The 19,473-nt window shown below is 36.5% G+C and overlaps 1 protein-coding gene across 4 annotated transcripts in view; it reads right to left on the reverse strand.

Moving 5' to 3' along the window:
• Positions 1–304: 304 nt before the first annotated feature.
• LOC131072727 (DNA-directed RNA polymerase III subunit 2) overlaps positions 305–19,473 on the reverse strand; it is a 182,096-nt gene continuing 162,927 nt past the window's right edge. For all 4 annotated transcript variants that reach the window (XM_058008988.2, XM_058008986.2, XM_059221304.1 and 1 more), the window contains 10 exons: positions 3,739–3,863; positions 3,512–3,647; positions 3,243–3,373; positions 2,548–2,673; positions 2,398–2,453; positions 2,207–2,277; positions 1,395–1,479; positions 1,158–1,261; positions 784–912; positions 305–649 (listed from right to left, as the gene is read on the reverse strand). In XM_058008988.2, the coding sequence (XP_057864971.2) occupies positions 599–649; positions 784–912; positions 1,158–1,261; positions 1,395–1,479; positions 2,207–2,277; positions 2,398–2,453; positions 2,548–2,673; positions 3,243–3,373; positions 3,512–3,647; positions 3,739–3,863 (1,014 nt within the window). In that variant the 3' untranslated portion in view covers positions 305–598. The remainder of the gene's footprint in view (positions 650–783; positions 913–1,157; positions 1,262–1,394; positions 1,480–2,206; positions 2,278–2,397; positions 2,454–2,547; positions 2,674–3,242; positions 3,374–3,511; positions 3,648–3,738; positions 3,864–19,473) is intronic.

The following is a 19,473-nucleotide window of genomic DNA, read 5'->3' on the forward strand; positions in this document are numbered from 1 at the left end:
TTATTTCTCTTTCTACACACTATACTTGGCATGAAATAACATTTGCAATTTTCCTTTTCATTTTTTTAAAGTATTTTAGCATCTTATAATGTGTCTCATTTTTCATGATTTGAACCTGTGCAATTGAATTCTATTTACACTTTCAGCTGGCTGTGTCATTGCCATGAGAGAGAGAGAGAGAGAGAGAGAGAGAGCATTCTTCCCTTCCCTTTGCAAAGTTTCACTGAAAAGGCCAAGCAAGTAAACAGCATAAATAATTATTATGCCCAGACCTTATTTGACATACGAAAATTGACAATTTACATACGCTCTTAATTGCTCAAGATCTTCCTTAAATAAAATATCTTATTTCACACATGAAAATTGACAATTTACAAATTTACATAACACTCTCAGTTGCTCACGATCTTCCTTGAATAAATAATTAGACGAAGCTCTAAGCATGCATATGCTCTCTTTAAATTAGTGACAGGAAAATATGAAAAACTGAATCGCAGTACTCTTTTACATGGTACACTACTACAAATGTAAATCTTGAGACATATATGGTAACTTTTCACTGTCATCAAAATTTCATGGTAGTGACTCTTCCATTAATTCATGCTTCTGCTAACTGCAACTTAGGCACAATGTTCATTGATTGCAACTCCTGCAAATCAACAAAGGTAATTATGGACTAACAAAAGTCAAGAATTTACTATAAAGAAAAAATTAAATAAATATATGACGGAATGAAGCAACAGAACAATTAGTACTGCCATTTTTTACATAAGTACATGTTACCTGAAAAAGAAGTTTGCAAGCATAAGGCAATTTCATTGTAGAAATGTTTTCACCATTTTTGCACATAGAGCAGTAGTTCATCTTCAGTTTGTGATTATAGTGCCCGAGCAAACCACATTTAGTACAAACCTACAAATTTTACAAGACACAGTTAAATGATAGACACATGTGACAGTTCAATGTCAATGTATAACATGAGGCTGAAGCCCACATTTTTATAACATTGATGATGAGTAATCCATTTAATGATTATAACTGTAATAGGGTTAATAATTGTAGGAAATTTAATAATAAATGAAAAAAATGATTAATTATCAGTCTCCAATGTGAAAATTCACTGATAGAAATAAATCACTAAGCTAATATATCTCTACCTGTACTTCAAACTGGTCACTTGATATCATCAATCGTTCCAATATCATCATACTTGCACCATAAGCAATTAAACAATCACGCTCCATTTCTCCTAATCTCAATCCTGCACATTAACATCCAGTTTTCTGGGATTTTCACTATCTGATGGCATGTCACCCTACCATGTCAATTGAAATTTGGACAACAAATTATTGTTTTAGACAAATGGATACATAATAATAGTCTGAGAGTCTTACCTCCTTCACGACTTCTTCCCTCAGTGGGTTGTCGGGTCAATGCCACCCTTGGTCCTCTCGCTCTAGCATGCATCTTATCTAGAACCTGCCAAAATAGAATTTAAAAAAAAGAAGATAAATTCTTGGACCAGCCAAACTCCCTGATCTTAGAAATTCAACTACATTATTGCATTTGCAGTCATGATGTTCATGATAAGCAAGCATTTCTTTTTTTATATTTTGTAGCGACCATAGATATTTTTATAAGATTGAATAAATTAACCAGCCAGATTTAAGCTAAAATTTTAGGTGAGGTTATGGACCATGTATGACACTTGACCACATGGGCCACCTTACTACAGTAAAGGGAGTTTGAACATGGGACACACATTTCCAAGTGGAATCAGTACCATTACACCAGAAGACCTTGGACAATTATAAATATATTTACTGTAGATTAAATATAAACTGAAGAAGACTATCGTGACAATATAACACATGGGATAACCAATCGGAACTGGAGAAAGACTTTCCTATCAAGGAGGTGTAGGACTAGCCAAAAAAATATTGAAGAGTAAAACCATAGGCACATATTTACAGCTTAAGGAACCTAACTATGGAGTACTATTACAATTGCATAACTAATTCAAATGTCCACTGGCATAAGAGTGCTTTCATTTGTTTTCTTAGTATTTTAAGTGAAAATTCAATATTTTCAAAAGCAGAGGACACAAAATTGGGGTGAATGTCGAAAAATAGGAAGGTGGGTGGTTTCAATTAGCCAAAGCACCCATACAAGGTCATCAAAAAAAGAGGTTTGAGAGGTTTCTTACCATGTGCTTCAGCTTTTGATAATAAATTGGTCCCATAAATATATATGCTTGCAGTGGATAGCCTGTGATACCTGCCCATTCAAAAGCCACAATAATAAACATAGTGGCTTATTAGGTTCAAAATCCCTCAAACGAGTTTAGATCACCAAAGGTCAATAATAACAATACTGCGTGACTTAAAATAGATGTACCTGAATAGATAAAATCTTTACCACTATAGCTAAATCCATGCTTCACAAGGGTATCACTGTTAAAAAATAAACATGCCAACAAAAAATTAGAATGTTATTGAATTTGATGATGCAACAAATAAATTAGATAGAAACGATAGCTTAACAAACCTGATAGCTTCAACTCTGTCAGCATGACCACTAGGCTCTCCAAAAGCACTACCATAATGATATTTCCCAGACAAAACACCAGCTTTACCACCAAGCAATTCAATCATTTTCCCAATTGTCATTCGACTGGCACATGGCAGAAAATAAATAAGAAATAATTTTTGGTTGAAGATTTATAATAACCTACTTACAATCTTCTACATAAATAATGAAAATGAAAAAAGAGAAAGACATAAAAACAATATTATGGACTTTTATTGCACTTACCAAGAGGGAAAAGAAAAAAATGATGTTGCACAAAACCATTGAAACAACAAGATTCTTGAAAAATTCAGGCATTATGGCTAACCATTTACTATCTTCGTTTTGCAGCATATGATATTTGACTTTTAACATATTGATTGAAGATGAAGGGAAGGATTGAAAAGGAGCATATTTTTTCTTCTATTATTATCTTATTACTTCTGCAACTAGCAATTTATTTTCTAAAATTTTGCTATGGCTATGTAATGATTTACACTCAATGAGCTCCTGTATAATCATAAGCTATTGCATATCTTATTAAGAGCCATATTTTAGACTAAATCCCTGAACTGTAAGCCTACATGCTTCCCTTTAAATAAACATAGTTAAAGACCATTTGATACTAACAATTGTACAAACTAGAGTCAAAGGGGATGATACAGGAGTAATACCTTGGAAAACCATGGGGATTCATAATCAAATCTGGACAAATACCCCGTTCACTAAATGGGAAGTCTTCCTGCTGAACAATAGTCCCACAGACACCTTTCTGCCCATGTCTACTGCTAAATTTGTCACCCACCTTCATTACAAAACCCAAAAGAAGATATGCAGATAAACAAATAGAGACTGTCAAGAGCATCTCAATTGCCTACTATAAGCATATCCGAAGGTCACTACAATGAAAAGATGCCAGTAATAATGTAAATTATCAATGTACCTCAGGCCTACGAGTGTGTCGAAACAGAAATTTTATGGTAAGTGTTTTTTCTTCATTAGATGTTAGCAACACTTTGTCTACAACTCCAGATTCCCCTGGGGGTCCTTTGTAAGTCTGACGAGTAGATTTGTATGCACTGCAAAATGTCAGATCATAAAGAAGCAATTCAATTAAAATAAAGCATTAACCCAAAAGTTACTTGAAAATCAATAAAGAAATTTAAGCACCTGTTTGGCAATGCCATTGGATTTTTCACTTCTTCCTTAATACTTATAGGACTCTCCTTATTTATGTACACATCAGCAGGTCTTATAATTTCACCTGGAGCAGCAATACCATCAGCATCCAAGATCTGCACCCAAGGAAAGCAACATATAAGTAAACTGTAATATAGCTCTATTTAAGTATAAAAAATTACAAACTACTTAATAGAAGATGACATAAATAAACAGGGGAAGATGTCTGTAACAACTATTAAAGAAGGGCAAAATTCTGGCAAGGTATTATCCCCCTTTTTCATGAAGAGGGGTGGAATCACAAATTGCTTCATTTTAGGACAAATGGAGGCCATTTGAAACGATCTACATTTCTTACTTGGGAATGTAACAACACATGAGCAAATGGCTTCACCATGTATTAACTCCCCACATGGAATCACATTTTCACCTTTTATCATCACAATCAAAGTGGTCCCTCCAAGAATCTATTCCATATGAAGCTCTGCAATATTCGTATGGTTCATATATTTAATCCAACAATAGAGGAACTTCATACGCAAACCTTTCCCAACCCTTCTGTCCAATGGATTAGGCACTAGCTTGGCTTTTTGTCGCACATGGTATGTTAATAATGTCATCACTTATCATCAAGTGGTCTAGCAGTATTGGCATGAAGTTGAGCTGATATAGTGTCTCTAAGGTCATATTATGTACTTAGTGTCACATTAGAGGGTTCAATTTTGAATTGTATTGATCTTTGCACATAGTGAGGTTCATTTTATTCCTTTTGGAAATAATTGATTATTAAAATGTGCAAAGATTATTTTATTGTAAATGAACCAAGTCATGCAACGTGATAAATTCACATTGTAATTAGTTATAAAAAAGTGTTGCATATGCATTCTGGGCACCAAAAATATATTATGCAACCAGTGCAGCTGGAGGTTATTTCTAGAGAAAAAGTGGAAACTTGTCTAACAACTTTCATAGTTCAATGTTAACAAAATATAAACATAAGTTGGTGGCTAGAAGTTGGAAGTTAGACTTAGTTCTCTCCAAGGAGATGCCAGTTGGATGTTTTTATACTAGGTTCTAGTTGGTTCTTCTCTCTTCTCTTTGCCATTTTAGAAGTCATGTAACATTGTTTGGTTCTATAATTTCATTATTATTGTTAATGGAATGCAGCTTTTATAAAGATGGATTAGCTATCTCTTATAAATAGATGTGATATATATCTATGTTACATGGATGCATCCCCAGTCTTTTGCAACCATCCCTGTACCCCACATCTTTCAGGGCACACGGATGCCTCAGAAACATCCCCAAACCCATCCCAGGCCCCTGGACAGACCAGAAACATTCCAGATATGCCAAAGTGGTGGGGATGTTTGGGCATGTCTAGCCATCCTTGAGATAGCCAGAGATGTCTGGAATGTCCCTTGACCATCCCAGAGACAGTGGCATCCTGCAATGTCCAGGATCCCTATGAACAAAACAAAAAAATATTTGTTTCTTAGATAAAAGGAATTTTTTCAATTTTGTTTGTTCTCTTTTCTATTTTATTTGAAAATCTGTAGGGTAGTGAGAATATTCTTCTAAACACCTGTAAAGCTTTGAATTATTGCCACCACCAAAACATCAGAAATCACAATCTGCTTGAATGGTTTGATTCACATGACAGATCAAGCTCTCAAACAAGGCACAATCATGGATATGTGTATGTAGAACAATCAAAGAGGATCTGACTTTGTCTATACTACCGTTTTGTAAAGTGTATTATTCTTCTTTTGCCTGAACATTGTAGTTTGTAAATAAATAAAAATAAGTTGTTTTGTAATTAAGAAGTTAGTTCCCAACAAACTGTTGTTAGTTGGTAATTACTGATGGTTGGCATTCTCAACCACTGTCAGCTATCTATATATTCTCATTGTATATATAGTTAGGGCCGCATGTATGAACTCCAGTATTTATTACAAATCTAATGAATGAATGAATAGAACAAGACATCTTTCTACAAACATTTGTGAATGACTATTATATTCTGTATTCTGTTATTGTGTTTACTTCTTGTTGCTCATTCAAGTAGAATTACTGAGTAAACATTTGGCATCATTGCCTCACCAAACCCTGGCAAAGTATAACGTACAGATGAAAATCATAGCGATGTAATGGGACAACTCAGAGATGAACCTGTACAAGCCAATGAGTAACCTGGTGAAGTTGTGGGACATCTCATTAAAGAACACATTTGGAAGGAAGCTCTTAGGAGAGAGGTCCCTCAAGATGACATCTAGGACAACCTACCCATCAACGAAGAGGTTGATCGTCTATTGCATAGACTACCAAGGCTCATTGAACGCCATTTCATCATCCTACCAGACCTTCGGGCTAAGAGGGATTAGGAACAGCAAAGGCAACACATACTAAAACAATACAAGGAAAGGAATGGAAGAGAGGAGGATTGTGACACCATTAGGAGACGTACCCCCGAGAGGAGCAAAAGCTGAAGCATCAGCTAAAGCCATAGTCAAGAGGAAAGGAAGACTCTCACTGAAGAACATATGAAAACATAGTGGGAGCAGATAGATAGACACCTATCGCTCCCTAATGAAGCATACAAGGACCCTGCTGATCAAGCAAGCAATTCATCTGTATAGTCAATGTCAGCCGAAGAGGAGGAAGAAGGAAACCTTAGAAACAAAATTAACCGAAACACCTGAGAATAACATACATTGCATCAAAGAGTGATGAAGGTCAAGGTTCCTAGGTATTTTCCAATTTTGTTTTCACTCCATTTGTATGTGTTAATGCATAGATAGCTTCGGTAAGATAAATGATTGAATGAAAGATAAATGAAGTCTCTCATTCAATCATTTATCATATCGATTATTAAAATGAATAAACTCAAGCATTCAATTGATAAACATTCTTTATTTATATTAACTGTTCATTATCATAGTATCCCGATTTGATAATCTATTCGTATTCACCGATTGACAAATCGAGTTAAACATTGCAAATACGACTTAATGATTATCGGTTAGACTATCGATTGATATCGATATTAGTTTATGTTTACACCGATTAAATATCGGGTGGTATATTAAACTCACACTGATTAATATCAGGTGTTAAGGGTAGTGTTCGAAGTATTAAATATAACCATACACCGTTTGGCATACACCGATAACTATCGGGTGTTTCAATATACACCAGTTGGTTAAATAAAATGCCATACACCATTATAGTGAGGGGGCACGATCAAGTGATGTCTTGATCGGCCATGTCCAAAACACATGGCTGGTCAAGGCATCACTTGACCATACACAACCCACTATATATGTCAAATGGTATGTGTGAGAATGGACATTGAAATTATAAATGCTCCTCCTCTCCTGCCACATAAAAGAAGACAATCAGATTTATATAATAATTCAGTAATAGATAAAACAAGATAATAGCAAGTAGAATATAACTTGCATATTGAATGTAAATTGAACATCATTTACATGGTATCAGCTTTGGTTAAATCGAACCTGAGGCTGTTCAATTTTACGTAAAATTCAAATCAAGTATATATTCAACATCACAATCCTATCAATGGCTAGCGCTATCAGATTTGAAGACAGACTCGCAGGGGGTGACGACTTCTCCGCATGGAAATTCAGAATTCAAATGATTCTAAAAGAAAATAGAATTGAATCATTTGTAAAGACTGAAACTAAAGAACCTGAGACTGAACCTGACAAAGCAATTTGGAGAGAAGGAAATGATAAGGCTATCAAAATCATAGTTGATGGGGTAAGGAACAACATTATGCCCATTATAAGGAAACATGAAACAGCCTTCAACATGTTCAAAGCACTTGAAGACGCCTTTGAGATATCCAATGCCAGTCGAACCTTGGCTCTAAAAAGAGAGATAAATCACATAGCCATGATAAAAGAAGAATCAGTCAATGCCTACTTCATGCGAATATCTACCTTAAGGGATGAACTGGCAACCCTTGGATATGAGATCCAAAGCAAAGATAACCCACATTGCTCTAGATGGGTTGCCCAGCATCTGGGAAACATTCGTCCAAGGCATCAGTGCAAGCGACAACTTCCCTAAATTCGATAGGCTAAAGGCTAACTGTCTCCAAGAGGAATCAAGGCAAAATAAGAAAGGGATCAAACAGAAGAATATAGATGAAGAACTACAAGTTCTAAATACAAACTCAAACAAGAAAGGCAAGCAGAAGCAATTCAGGAAGAGAAAAGGTCGTCACAGCAAGAACTCCTTCAAGAATGATCTCTCTCAAATTCAGTGTTACAGATGTGACAAATTTGGGCACTCTTGCCAAATGTCCAGAAAGAGCTAAACAAGCCACATTTGCCAAAACAGGAAAATCCAAAAGGGAAGAGGACTTCGAGAAGTATATGCTCTATTCAACACTCACAAATCAAGCATCAAACAAAGTGAACTCCTGGGTAATCGACAGTGGCTCATCCAGACACATCACAGGATTTAGAGAAGTACTAGACTCCATGAAAGAGGAGAATGATGAGTAGGTAACCATCGGAGATGACTCTACACACCCTGTCAAAGGAGTTGGAAACTGCACCATCAAACTAAAGTCAGGTGTATCATTACAACTTAGAGGAGTGGTATATGTTCCAGGCATTAAGAGGAATCTAGTCTCAATATCAACACTGGAGGACAATGGATACAGAGTGACCTTCATGGACAACAGAGTGTTGGCTTGGCCAAAGAACTCATCCATCAAGAAAGCTAAAACAATTGGTCAAAGACAAGGCTACTTGTATGAGCTATGCACAGAGCCCAACTTAGCCCTAATTCATGAAACTACAGATGCCAATGAAATTTGGTATAGAAGACTAGGCCATCTAAATTTTAGAGCTTTATCATCAATGGGAGACCTTGTCACAGGTCTACCTAAGCTAAAGCAATATCATTCAGGGGCATGCACAGGATGTGCCCTAGGTAAAAATACTAAGGGTGTTTTTCAGAGTAGTACTAGGAAAACAAGTAAAATTTTAGAACTAGTTCATTCTGATGTATGTGGACCTATGTTTGTAAATTCATTGGGGGGATTTCTGTATTATGTAATATTTATTAATGACTACTCTAGGAAAACCTGGATCTACTTTCTGAAATGTAAAGAATCAGAAGAGATCCTTAACAGGTTTAAAGAATTCAAATCACTAACAAAGAATTACTCAGGCAACAAAATTAAAACCCTAAGAACTGATAATGGGGGAATACACATCAGAATTATTTAAAGAGTTTTGTAAAAATTTAGGGATTAAGAGGGAGTTAACAATACCTTACAATCCTCAACAAAATGGGATAGCAGAAAGAAAAAATAGGACAATCGTTGAAGCTGCCAAAGCTATGATTATTGATCAGAATCTAAATATCAATCTTTGGGCAGAAGCAACTAGCATTGCTGTATATATTCAAAACAGATGTCCTCACTCTCATCTTGAAGATAAGACCCCTGAGGAAGTCTTTACTAAATCAAAACCGGCTATAAGCCACCTTAGGATTTTTGGATGCCCTGTCTATATTCATATACCTAAGGAGAAAAGATTAAAATTAGAGTCTTCTGGAAAAATGGGAATCTTTGTAGGATATAGTGAAACCTCCAAAGCCTATAGGATATATATACCTAGTCAAAAGAATATTGAACTAAGTAGGGATGTGATCTTTGAAGAAAACTTAGCCTTCAAAAGAGCCCAAAGCTCTCTAGATCTTGAAGTCTATATCCCCACCCCTAGCTTAGATAGAGATCCTACTCCTGAGCTTTAGAGGGAGAATCCTGAGGAAACTATGAGTGAAACTCAAAGTCCACCTAGAGAAAACCTCAAGAAAAGGCCACTATGGGCCACCAAAACTATAGAAGAAGCTCAGAAGTTTGTTGCTCCTTTAGGAACCTTTAGAGAAAGCAAAAGGCCTAATAAATTCACTAGCTATGTTGCCCTTATGAATGATCTCTCTAAAGCTGAACCAAACAATGTATCAGATGCACTTCAAAATCAAGTATGGAAGGATGCCATGTCTGAAGAGTATCAGTCCATTATGAAAAATGATGTTTGGGAGATTGCTCCTAGGCCAACTAAAAAATATGTGGTTTCATCTAAATGGCTTTTTAAGATCAAACATGCTGCAGACGGCAAAACACAAGGCCAGATTTGTAGCTAGAGGGTTCTCACAAAGGGAAGGAATAGATTATGAAGAAACCTTTGCACCTGTTGCCAGATATACATCAGTAAGAGCTGTATTAGCCATTGCAGCAACAAAGGGGTAGAAGGTACACCAAATGGATGTTAAGACAGCTTTTCTAAATGGTGAGATCTCAGAAGAAGTCTACCTAGAGCAACTTGAAGGTTTTGAAATTCATGATGCAGTGTCTCATGTGTGTAGACTCAAGAAAGCTCTCTATGGGCTCAAACAGGCTCTCAGGGCCTGGTATGAAAGAATTGACACCTATCTCTCAGGGCTAGGTTTCTCCAAAAATGATGCAGATCCTAATCTCTACTACAAAAGAAATAAAAGTGATATGCTAATATTGATTTTATATGTTGATGATTTATTAATTACGAGAAATGATCACCTTATAGATCAATGCAAGAATGATCTATCCAAAGAATTTGATATGAAGGACTTAGGACTCCTTCATTACTTCCTAGGATTGGAAGTATGGCAGAATTCTGACAACATTATACTAAACCAAGGAAAGTACACCTTGGATATTTTGAAGAGATTCGGAATGCTAAACTGTAGACCCATGACCTCTCCTATGGAAACCAATTTACATAAACTTAAAGAAGCAGCAACAGAGTCACAACCCACTGATCCTACTCAATACAAACAGATGATTGGGTCCCTGATGTACCTGGTAAATACAAGACCAGATATCTGTTATGCAGTTAATGCTCTAAGTCAGTTTATGTGTGAACCGAAGGAGATACACCTGGTTGCAGTAAAACACATTATGAGATACCTACAAGGTACCCTAAACCTTGGTCTCAAATATGAGAAAGTTGATATAGACCTACATGGATTTACAGATTCAGATTGGGCTGGAAGTGTGACAGACAGGAAAAGCACTTCAGGTGTTGCTTTAGTCTAGGTTCAGCTATGATATCTTGGATCAGTAGGAAGCAGTCTTCAGTAGCTCAAAGCTCCACCGAGGCAAAAATACATTGCAGCTTCTATGGCTGCCCGAGAGGCAATATGGCTTAGGAAGTTGCTTGTGGGATTGTTTGGAGAACCTATGAAACCCACTACTATACACTGTGACAACCAGAGCTGCATAAAACTTTCAGTAAATCGTGTTTCATGACAGATCCAAGCATATTGAGATTCTATACCACTATGTGCGAGATATGGTAGACAAGAATGCAATCCAACTAGAATATGTTTGTACAGGAGATCAAACTGCAGATATTCTGACCAAACCTCTTTCCAGAGTGAAGGTTGATCACTTTAGAAAAGGTTTAGGTATGATAGAAAGGTAATTTGCTTTGTAATCTATATTTGCATATCTATAAGATGTTTAATGTGTAAACCTCTTTGTCATGATAGGACATCTCTAGATTTTATCCCCTGGGCTCATATCTAAGAGATGACGATCTCTCAAGCTAATGAACACTTGTATGGAGACATTATAAGGTGACGATCTTATAATGTCCAAACCAGTTATCATGTTGGACCTCTGGTGGATCATGGATGAAGCCATGATTGTGTTGTGGTAAAACATTCATATGAAGTGTTAGTGCACTTACCATAACTTGGATAAAGGTGAGAATTAAATATTTTCTCATATGATTATCCTTAAGTATTACGTGCTTAGGTAATACTAGTATCACGTGCTAAGGTGATATCTTGTCATCACAAGACTAATGTGATAGACATTTTGTATCACGTGGTTAGGTGATACTTCATATCTTGTGATTAGATGATATGATCCCCTAGAAAATTAAAATATGTAAAAGAATGCTAACTATCAGTTGAATTGTGATGTTTGATACACTACTCTTATTTATCTTACCTAGCTAAAGAGGGAGTGTTAATGCATAGATAGCTTCGGTAAGATAAATGATTGAATGAGAGATAAATGAAGTCTCTCATTCAATCATTTATCATATCGATTATTAAAATGAATAAACTCAAGCATTCAATTGATAAACATTCTTTATTTATATTAACTGTTCATTATCATAGTATCCCGATTTGATAATCTATCCGTATTCACCGATTGACAAATCGAGTTAACCATTGCAAATATGACTTAATGATTATCGGTTAGACTATCGATTGATATCGATATTAGTTTATGTTTGCACCGATTAAATATCGGGTGGTATATTAAACTCACACCGATTAATATCAGGTGTTAAGGGTAGCGTTCGAAGTATTAAATATAACCAAACACCGTTTGGCATACACCGATAATTATCGGGTGTTTGAATATACACCGGTTGGTTAAATAAAATGCCATACACCATTATAGTGAGGGGGTACGGTCAAGCAATGCCTTGACCGGCCATGAATATACACCTGTTGGTTAAATAAAACGCCATACACCATTATAGTGAGGGGGCACGATCAAGTGATGTCGATTGGCCATGTCCAAAAGACATGGCCAGTCAAGGCATTGCTTGACCGTACCCAACCCACTATATATGTCAAATGGTATGTGTGAGAATGGACATTGAAATTTATAAATGCTCCTCCTCTCCTGCCACATAAAAGAAGACAATCAGATTTATATAATAATTCAGTAATAGATAAAACAAGATAATAGTAAGTAGAATATAACTTGCATATTGAATGTAAATTGAACATCATTTACAGTATGTAGTTCAAATTTCAAAATTGTGTATAGGAAAACAACCTTTTCTTTATGAAACTGTGAGAATTATGTATGTGCAGATGATGTATAACAGTATCAAGGAAAGTGTGTGAAGATTGAAGTGATTTTATTGAGTTTTGTTCTTGTTTCCACAAAACATTCATGTTGTCATTAACAGGACAGAACGCTTGATATTAACAACAGCAATCTAGAGCAATCTCTTCACCTCTATGAAGGTTCACACACCTCAACAAAGTAAAAACAAGCCAAATAAAATTTATTTGCAATCTTGACACTCAATATTCTGATTTTTAGGCATAATTATGTGCTCTCGTCCTCAAACTAGGGCAATGGTTTAAATTGTGATCTAACCGGCCAAATTTCTTCAAATTTTGGATTCTTGATGCTTATAGGTGTTTTAAAAAAGTAATGTTTTTCCCACATGTGCAGATGCCTTTTCCATGAAACCCTTGGTCTGCAGTGTCTTACAAGGCAGTATGACTGTATTTTTGTGATTTCTAGTGCTAAAATGAGTTATTTTTGCTAGAAGAGTGTTTGGGCATGTTAGATATGCCTATTCACACCTTTCTTATCAATCTTAGGGCAGGATCAATCCATTTGATCTCTGTTGCTCTAAAACAGTCCAAAAAACAAAGCCTAATTTAATTGTAAACAACAATTTTTCATCGATTCCATACAAAACAAGCCTATCTCATTTTCAAATATATGTTTAATAAGGGCCAAAAGGGTATCTAAAATGGGTCTCAGATCTCCATTATCAGGTGCATAAAAGAAGTTATGCGAGAAAAGGTCTCTAAGAACAGCTACAAACTCCTAGGCCACCTACTAAGGGAATTAGGGTCTAGGAACATGATAACATGATAGCATTTTATTGATGGTTTGAACCATAGTTTTAAAACTCGTGGACTCGCCATGAACTCGCGAGTCCATGGGAGCCACGAGTCAACTCGCCAAGGACTCGCGAGGCGAGTTCTGGCGAGTGCATCTGAAAGACTCGCGAGTCTTTTGCATGGACTCGCAAGTCTTTCAGATGGACTCGAGTGACCCAGAAAAAAGTCATGCCCCTTGACCCCAACTTGGGGGTGCTACCCCCAAACCCCCGTCAAAAAATATAGGGGGAAACTGCACCAATGGAAGTAGGGAAAATTTAACCTCCGAGTCTAATTAGGCTCCATATAACAACATAATTAGCATTGAAGAAATCTTGGTATTATACATTTTAGAGTTGAAAGTTTGAAACTACGAGTATGTGACATGTGTAATGTTTCAATTATGGTTCTTATGTTCTCTAAATGGATTAATTTCTTTGTTTTTTTTTGTAAAACTACGGTTTTTTTTTTGCCGAGTCCTTGCTGAGTCTTTTGCGAGTCTTTCATGAGTCCAAGTCAGAGTCCAAATTTTTAGTTTGCCAAGTTTTTAAATTTTGGTTTGAACAGCTTAGGATAGGTGTGTGTATGGTGTAAGGGTGATTAGTTAGGTTCTGTGAGTATGTATATATTGGTGTTCCACGGAGGTTAAGGACGAGGGCACAAATGTTGAGGATAGGGGGGTAAGGGGCCAAAGGTTGGGGATGACGACAGGGGGCCGTGCTGATATACATATAGTACTTGAAAAACTAGTTATGAAAAGATGTGTAAGAAATACATTTCAATTGAACTTTGGCAAATTAGTAAAATAGCAAAATCGCAAATACTAAATACTAAGATTTCTTGAATACTAAATAAAATTTGACAAATGAAATTGTCAAATTGGAATTTTTATTATATCAAAATTATCATAAAGATGATTACAATGAGTAGCATGAAAATATCATAAAGATGATTACAATTAGTAGAAAAATATATTTTTTATAAAAATGCACTTTAAGCACATCTGGGGACGGGAGACTTCCAAATGTCCCCGAGACGCCTAGCCATCTCCCTATCTCCAGATGTCTTGGTAGCGGTGGCAAGGGGACACCCCATCCCCGTGTTCCAGAGACGTCCCCCACCTAGAAACATGGGGGTAGGGGGAAGGAGGGGAACACATCCCCATGTTTCACTAATATATCTATCTATCTATATATTTGGGCCTTTTGTCTTATACTGTAAATAACTTCCCTAGTGAGTCCAAGCATTGAAAGACAAAAACCCTTTAAGTTTACAAGGAATGAATTTGAGGATCTTGTCCAACATTGCTAAACATGTGAGACTATATGCATAGCGAGCGGCCACGATGACAAAAATTATTTTCTAAGATCACTCCTAACAATTCTATGGGGTATAGCTATAGATTGGTTCCCGGAACTTGATACACAGTCCATAGCCTCATGGGATACACTAAAGAAAGTGTTTTGAGGCAAAAATCAAATTGTTGCGAGATGAAAACGAGATCAAAGCAGAGATTTTTAACACTAAACATGGAAAGCATGAAAATGTATGAGCTTATAATTGTAGGCTCAAAAAACTATTGGAGAAGTTGGAGAATCAACTGATAGATGGACTGAAGAAAAGATGATTCATTGAAGAATTGATCCCTTCACTATATAAGAAAGTGAAGGTCATGCCTATGTCCTCATATGTCAATGCCTACAATTAAGGAATAGACATTGGGAATGAAGACACGAAATCTTCATGAGGAAAGTGGACGATGGACAATGATGAGAGCACAAAAGACAATGATGAAGAATCAAAGACAATTCGAGCCTTGCAAAGAGTTTCTTGATTAAACAGTTGTCATTTTATGACATCCTTGGTCCATCAGTGAGAAGTGAGAATCGACCAAAGATATGCTCCATGGACCATCATTGCCCCAGTTTATCAAGGACAAAACCAATGGAATCATGAAATGTTAAGCGTTGTCTTGTCAGGGGGTGGAAGTTCTTAAGTCCTTTTCCTTCCTTGGACCTGGAATCCTGAAATTCCCAGTTCTCAAGCCCTTTTTCTTGATCGCGAAACCCCGAAATTTCTAGTTCTAAAGCCCTTTTCCTTCTTTGAACCTAGAATCCCGAAATCTCAAAATTCCCAATTCTCAAGCCCTTTTCCTTCCTTGAACCCAGAATCCTGAAATTCCCAGTTTTCAAGCCCTTTTCCTTCCTTGAACCCGAAATCTCGAAATTCCCAATTTTCAAGCCCTTTTCCTTCCTTGAACCCAGAATCTCGAAATCCCGAAATTTCCAGTTCTCAAGCCCTTTTCCTTCCTTGAACCTAGAATTCCGAAATTCCCAGTTCTCAAGCCCTTTTCCTTCCTTGAAACCGGAATTTCTGGAATTCCCAGTTCTCAAGCCCTTTTCCTTACTTGAACCCGGAATCTCAAAATTCTCAGTTCTCAAGCCCTTTTCCTTCCTTGAACCTGAAATCCTGGAATCCCAGAATTTTGGAGTTCCTCTCCCCTTCTAGCAGGGCCAAACGTTCGACATCTAGTGTGAAATCCCTTGCTAACTCTGATCCAAATTTGCTGATTAGAGGCTCAACGACTATCGTCAAATACTTTGCACACAATGTCTGATTTTGCTGATTAGGACTTCAGTTTACCTTGCTATAAGTTTGTATGCTGCAAAACATGTTTCTTGAATGCTTCCAATGATGCAAGATGGATTATTAATGTAATAGAAATGATGTGCTAACTATTCTTAACCTTTCACATGCATATAAGTGACTGGAATTAACTTGTACAGCTAGATGACATATTGTCAAACACTTTCCATGCATCCTAGATATAGTCAATATGCACCCACAGCAACTAGGCATTAATGCAAACACTTGGCATGCAAACTTAGTTATAATCCTTCTTATTCAAATTGAAATACTGATATGTAATGGACTGATTACAAGTTCTGAGAAATCAGATTACAATGCTCAAATTATTGATTGATCCTCATTGCATAGCCTCTACTAACATGACAGAGGATTGTCCCAATGGCTGCAACTAGCATCAAACTGAAAACAATGCATAAGATATGAATTTATGATAGTGAGAACCTGATAACAAGAGCTGTAAGGATTTGGTGATGAAGATTCTACACTCAGAAAAGCGTAGCAGCAGATTATTGCCCACTTGTTCATGAAATCAAACCCTCTAGAAGTTGTCCCTGGTAATTGATGTCTCCAGATTGAATTATAATGGAAGCCAACAAGTTCTTTGATTGTAGCGTCACTGTTCACGTGTACTGTAGCATGCATTGTAGCATGACATTGTTCACACCACTGTAGCAGCTAACAACAACTTCATATCTGCATATGATCAACCTTCAAAACCCTTGATTAAACCTTCTCAAATAAGAACAATCTTGACCTCTGATTGAAGCCAACTGATCTGCAAACTTCAGCTGATGATTCCACAACCTCAAATTCCCTGACAATGAAGAGTTGCATGTTCTCCAAAGTTTGAAAGTAATGGATAATCTGCTGAAACCCTTGCTCTCATAAATCCCAAAGCTCTCAAGGAAGACAAGTAGAATGCTCAATAATAATCGCATCAATTTCTCATTGCAGCCTTCTTCTTTCAAGAAGTTGAGCCCCTCCAAAAAGCATTTAATTCTCATTTAAAATGATATGAGCTTGCACTTTAATTCCCTTGACCTAGGCATTCATGTTGTCCTCATTTTTGTTTTCAAAAAAGAAGGACCATCACATGAAATTTTTGTGAAAAAATGAAAATTTTACTCTATGGCATGCTTCCCAAGGCAGAATTTTGACTAATCCTTGGACTGGCTTAATCCTCAATCCATCTTCGAACTACGTTTCGAATTTCGTCGCATTCTAGATTTGTTTGCTATGTCTTTCCTTCAATTTCGGGTTTTTTCTCCCTCACTACAAGTGGGAAATTTCTCTTGAATTGCAAGTTTTAATGATTTCCTTTGTTTTGGTCTTTGTAGGGAAATTTTTGGCTAATTACAAGTGCACTTTATTGAAAAATAAAAACTTGTAATTTGCTTTTTATTTTCCCCTTGTTTCTTTTTGGCTTTTTCAATTAAAATAGGGATTTTTTGGTTAAGTTACAAGTAAACTTGTAATTCTCTTCTAAAACCCCTACTTTAATGGTTTTTGCATGTAATAGGGATTTTAAACCCCTATTACATATGTGCAAGTTATTATAACTTGTTATAGGGATTTTATTTTCCCTTTACAAGTAATTTTAAACTTGCAAATCTCTCTCCAAAACCCGATTTTGCCTAGGAATGAGAAAAAGTGACATTTAAAACTTGTCATGTTGCCCAAAAAACCCGATTTTCAACAATACATGCAAAATCAAACTTGTTCATCTTTTTCAAAAACCCGACCAGCAAGAAAAATGGATTTGTTGAAGATTTCAAAGCAATTTTTGTGGAGATTTGTTGGAGATGCAAGGCGTTTAGGATTATTTTCCTATTCTCATGCAAATGCAAACATCTTTCACGCCATTTGGGATTCTTATTTGCTGATTTTCTGCCGAAATCTCCTTCCACGTGGTTCCTTGAATCCACATTTTTGGGGGTTTTTACTCCACAAATCTGCCATTTCCTAAATCGTTTTTGCCTCTCTTACCTAGGCGCTGGAGTTAGAGGAAGATTTGGCCACTTCTTGTGCCGTTTTGCTTGCATTTGTTACCAAATTTTTCTGCCCTAGGCGTTTCGGGAAAAACGTGGCAAGGGTTTTGGGAGTTCATTCATTGCTTATTTAAGGGATTGTTTTCTTCATTCAAAGATTAATCATCTTGTTGAAGGAGCATTTTCAGATTGGAGCAAGGTATGATTTCTTTCCTTTTAATGTTTTATTTTCTTGTTTTCTTATTTTCCTTTCTAGTTGTAAATTTGTAAATATGTTGTTCTTGCCCCAAAAATCGGTTTTTGTGAGAGAGATTTTCCCCCTTCATAAGCAATTTTTGAATTGCATTGATCTTCCCCATTTTCCCTCTTTAGTTGTATTCGGGATTTTAAATCCTGATTACATGTTGGCTAGAAATCTTTGTTCTTCCCTTACGGTTAAAGAATTTAACCATTTTTTGGTAAAATTCCAAGTTGAAAAGATGTGAAATACCCTTCCTTTCAAAATCGTGTTTTTAGCACCGGATTACATGTTGAAAGTTCTTCCCATTTTCATGAAAATGACATTCCCAGTTCTTCCCATTTTTATCCATTCATGTCACCCATATCTGTGCTTTCCATTTTCATCATTTCCCGCAAGTCTAATTCTCATTTTCCATCCATTTCTCCATTTGCAAATTTACAAGTGTACTTGCATTCGGGTTTTAAAAATCCGATTGCATGTATGCTCTTTCCAACTTGTATACTTGCAAAAATTTCCCCAAGATCTAAAATTGGTCAAAGTCAAGATTTCCCCATTCCCATTTATTTCCCCTCTTTCTCTCACAAAGTCGTGAAGTTCAAGAGTCGAAGTTTCTCCCATTTGAAGAAGGAAAAATGTTAGTTGCAGCTGAATATGATGTTGCCTTAACACTTTTAAGTCTTCATCACAGTATTCCAGGTTGTCCATCAATGTCAGATTTGTCGTCATCACCAATTCCAAAGAGGATGAAGTATAAATATGACAAGTACCAAAACGAAGTTGCACCTTCCCAAGTTTCCTCTCCTTTGGATTGCATAAGAGATACAGAGATAGAGCATGTGGACATGTCAGAGTTTGTCAAGAGGGTTGAGGATCCACAAGTTAGCAACACGCAACGGCTGTTGGACAGCCATATCCATCATGCATCTTCTTTCCCAGTGGCTGCCCTAGAACCTGAATTTGTTCTCGCTTGCACCCATCACTTTGACAAGGAGACAAGAATCATTAAAAATGATGATGGTGAAGCAATAATCCGCCTTGATGCAGACACAATTGAGAAAGTCTTCATAATACCTCCTGCACTTGTTTACATGGAAATCTCCAAAGAGAGTGCAG

Source organism: Cryptomeria japonica, chromosome 5, assembly GCF_030272615.1.
Source record: "Cryptomeria japonica chromosome 5, Sugi_1.0, whole genome shotgun sequence".
NCBI lineage: Eukaryota > Viridiplantae > Streptophyta > Pinopsida > Cupressales > Cupressaceae > Cryptomeria > Cryptomeria japonica.